General features: G+C 54.5%; 1 protein-coding gene across 1 annotated transcript in view; it reads right to left on the bottom strand.

Moving 5' to 3' along the window:
- DLG4 (discs large MAGUK scaffold protein 4) overlaps positions 1–2,638 on the bottom strand; it is a 21,215-nt gene that overhangs the window by 13,623 nt on the left and 4,954 nt on the right. The window contains 1 exon segment of the mRNA XM_024731342.1: positions 1,751–1,755. Within this exon segment, the coding sequence (XP_024587110.1) occupies positions 1,751–1,755 (5 nt within the window).

Genomic DNA, 2,638 nt, shown 5'->3' with positions numbered 1-2,638 from the left:
CATTGGCTCCCCTCTCTCCACCTCCCCACATCCCCCCCTCCCGCCAGGGCCTCGGCACCTCTCCTCTCTTCCCAAAGCCCTGCCCCATCCCCCAACTCCTTCAACTCCCAGCCTAGGACCCCCGCCTTCTACCCAGCACACTCCCTCCTCTGGCTTCCGTTTCCTCACCCCTCTCCCAGAGCTCCAGCCCCTCTGACACGTGCACCCCCGTTCTCTACATCCATCCCCAGCGTCCTTGCTTTCCTCATCAGCTTCCCCCCATTTCCTCTTTACCTCAATCCCACTGCCTCCTTCCAGTTGCTTCTCCCACTCTGTACCCCACCCCACCCTCCTTGCCTCAGTCTCCCCACTGCAGCCTCTACCCCTGGAGTGAGTGGCTCTCCAGCACCTTGCAGGCCCCAGGCAGGGACCACAGTCAAGCCCTTCGACTAGCCGGTACTTGGCGTCAGCCCCCCTGGCAGGACACAGCTAAACCCGGCCAGCTGGCCTCGCTGGTTCCCAGGTCATCAGCAAAGGGGCCCCAGGAGTCTACCCCGCCTCTACAAACGCCTACAGCCCAGGCAGCTAATCGGATATACTAGAAGGAGAAGGGGGAGAAAGGGGGAGGAACAGAGACAGTAGGGCTCAGAAAGGGGGCAGGAATGGGTGTCAGCTTCCAGGTTTGCTGACTGCGGGAGCGGGTAGAGCCTCAGAATGAATTCCTGGTCTCCCTCCGGCCTCTTGGAGTGAGAGACCCAACCTGACCCCTGACTCCCTTCCTAACTAACCACGTGCCATCTCAAGGGCCTCCCATACTACCTTAATAGGGACATCAGTAAATGAGATTAACTGGGGACCAGAGAGAGGAAAAGGGCAGCTGGAGATAGTGAAGAGCAGTGCCCCTGCCTGGGTCCTCCCACATCTGCCTCTGCTCTCACAGAAGCAAATCCTCCCCAAAACCAGGCTCCATGGCGGAGGGGGAGGCTGCCATATGCAGGGCTCCCTCAGAGACTGGAGAAGACAGAATACACTCCCCAGTACACGTGGGTGAAAAGAGAAGGCAAGATTTCCCTCTCAAAAAAAGTATCTGAGAAACTGAGAGGACCCCAACATTTGGGGACCAACAGTTACAAGGTCAAACTGGAGGAAACTTATCAAGGTCAATGCCTGATGCTACAGTATGACTGAAAATTCTGAGGATGAGGAACCAAGGCTGAGGATGTAATCCAACTTTGGCCGTGGTTAAGGATGAAGTGAGAACAGGAAGAAGATGGTACATGGAGATTCTCAAACCCAGGACACACCTTGATACATTTGAAGAGCCTTAAAGAAGGAAAACATGGGGCTCATCAAGGTACACTCTGTTTTCTGGCCTTGGAGAGAGACTTGACTTGGAGACAGTCTCGGAGAGAGAATCCCAAGCTCCCTCCAGGTTTCCATATCATGAACACCAAAAGTGGAGAAGGGAAGCTAGGGGAAGTATAAGCTAAATAATCCTCCTCAAAGCTGGGCCCTCCTGGATAACAGAATTCGATGAAATGAAAGAGGTTGTCATTCCACACCCTGAAAAGGTGGTCTTCAGCCTGGACAGTGCGAGATCTGAGGGACAGAGCCCCAGAACTGGAGGGGCCAGGGAGAAAGGGAGGAGGCAGCTGTACCCCCACTTCACAAGGCCCCCAATTCCCTGCATGATACATGAGGCAGGGCCAAGGGTTGCAGCTTCAAGTTTTGGAGTCAGGGGAAGGGTTTGAGCCCAATGCCCCTCCATCTTTATTTACCCCACCTCACACAGAAGATTCCTGAATCTCGATGAAGAACTATCAGGGTGCACATAACGAAAATGGAAGTTTGCAAAGGGACATTTCATTGTTTATTCTAGATAGGAGATGAAAGTAAATTTGTAGCACAGTGAGACTGCAGACACCTCTCCCTGCCTCATCCCCATGGGGGGTGGGGGTGTCTAGGACTGAGGAAAAGGCTTCTCCTGATTGGGAGACAAGGTGAGAGAGATAGGGAACAAGGAAAGGGTACCAAAGTTCCCAGAATGTGGCTGGAGGAGGTTAGGGCCTGTGCTCAGTCCCTGGTCATTTTCTAAGTAAATGTAGTAAGGAAAAACCTCTGGAGAGGTGGGGCTGGGAGAGAGTCATTCAGAAACTGCAAACTGGTAGGTGGGGGTTGGGGTCAGCACCTCTCATCCCAGATGACAGGACAACTAAAGCAGGACAGGCAAGAAAGGAGGATCCCCTCTTTTACCCTACAGGGACTCAGGGCCGCCGCGGGGCGACAGCTCCAGTGCTATTGGGATCAAGTCTGAACCCCCAATATATTAAGGCATAGGATAAATCAAAAGGCTGGGGGGTGCTGTTATTCTTTCCCCCTTGGCTCCCTCCTCACCGGAGCCCCAGTTACAAGAATGACCTGGAACCCAGCCTTGTACCCCCAGAATAGAGGGGTGTGAGTGAAAGTGGATGATCATAGGAGGGGCGACCCACTGTGCCTGTCCGCGAGACACTGCAACCCAGAGACCCCGCCAAGCAGAAGGAAGAGCGACAGCACTTGAAGCTTGCACCCTGAGATTTGGGGGGTCCGGGAAGAGGGGAGCGGGGCCGGAGCCCGTACCGCGGCACGTACCACGCAGAGACACATGGAGGCTAATCTG

Source organism: Neophocaena asiaeorientalis, unplaced genomic scaffold (assembly GCF_003031525.2).
Source record: "Neophocaena asiaeorientalis asiaeorientalis breed wild unplaced genomic scaffold, Neophocaena_asiaeorientalis_V1.1 scaffold1189, whole genome shotgun sequence".
NCBI lineage: Eukaryota > Metazoa > Chordata > Mammalia > Artiodactyla > Phocoenidae > Neophocaena > Neophocaena asiaeorientalis.
This window is presented reverse-complemented; position numbering and strand designations above follow the sequence as displayed.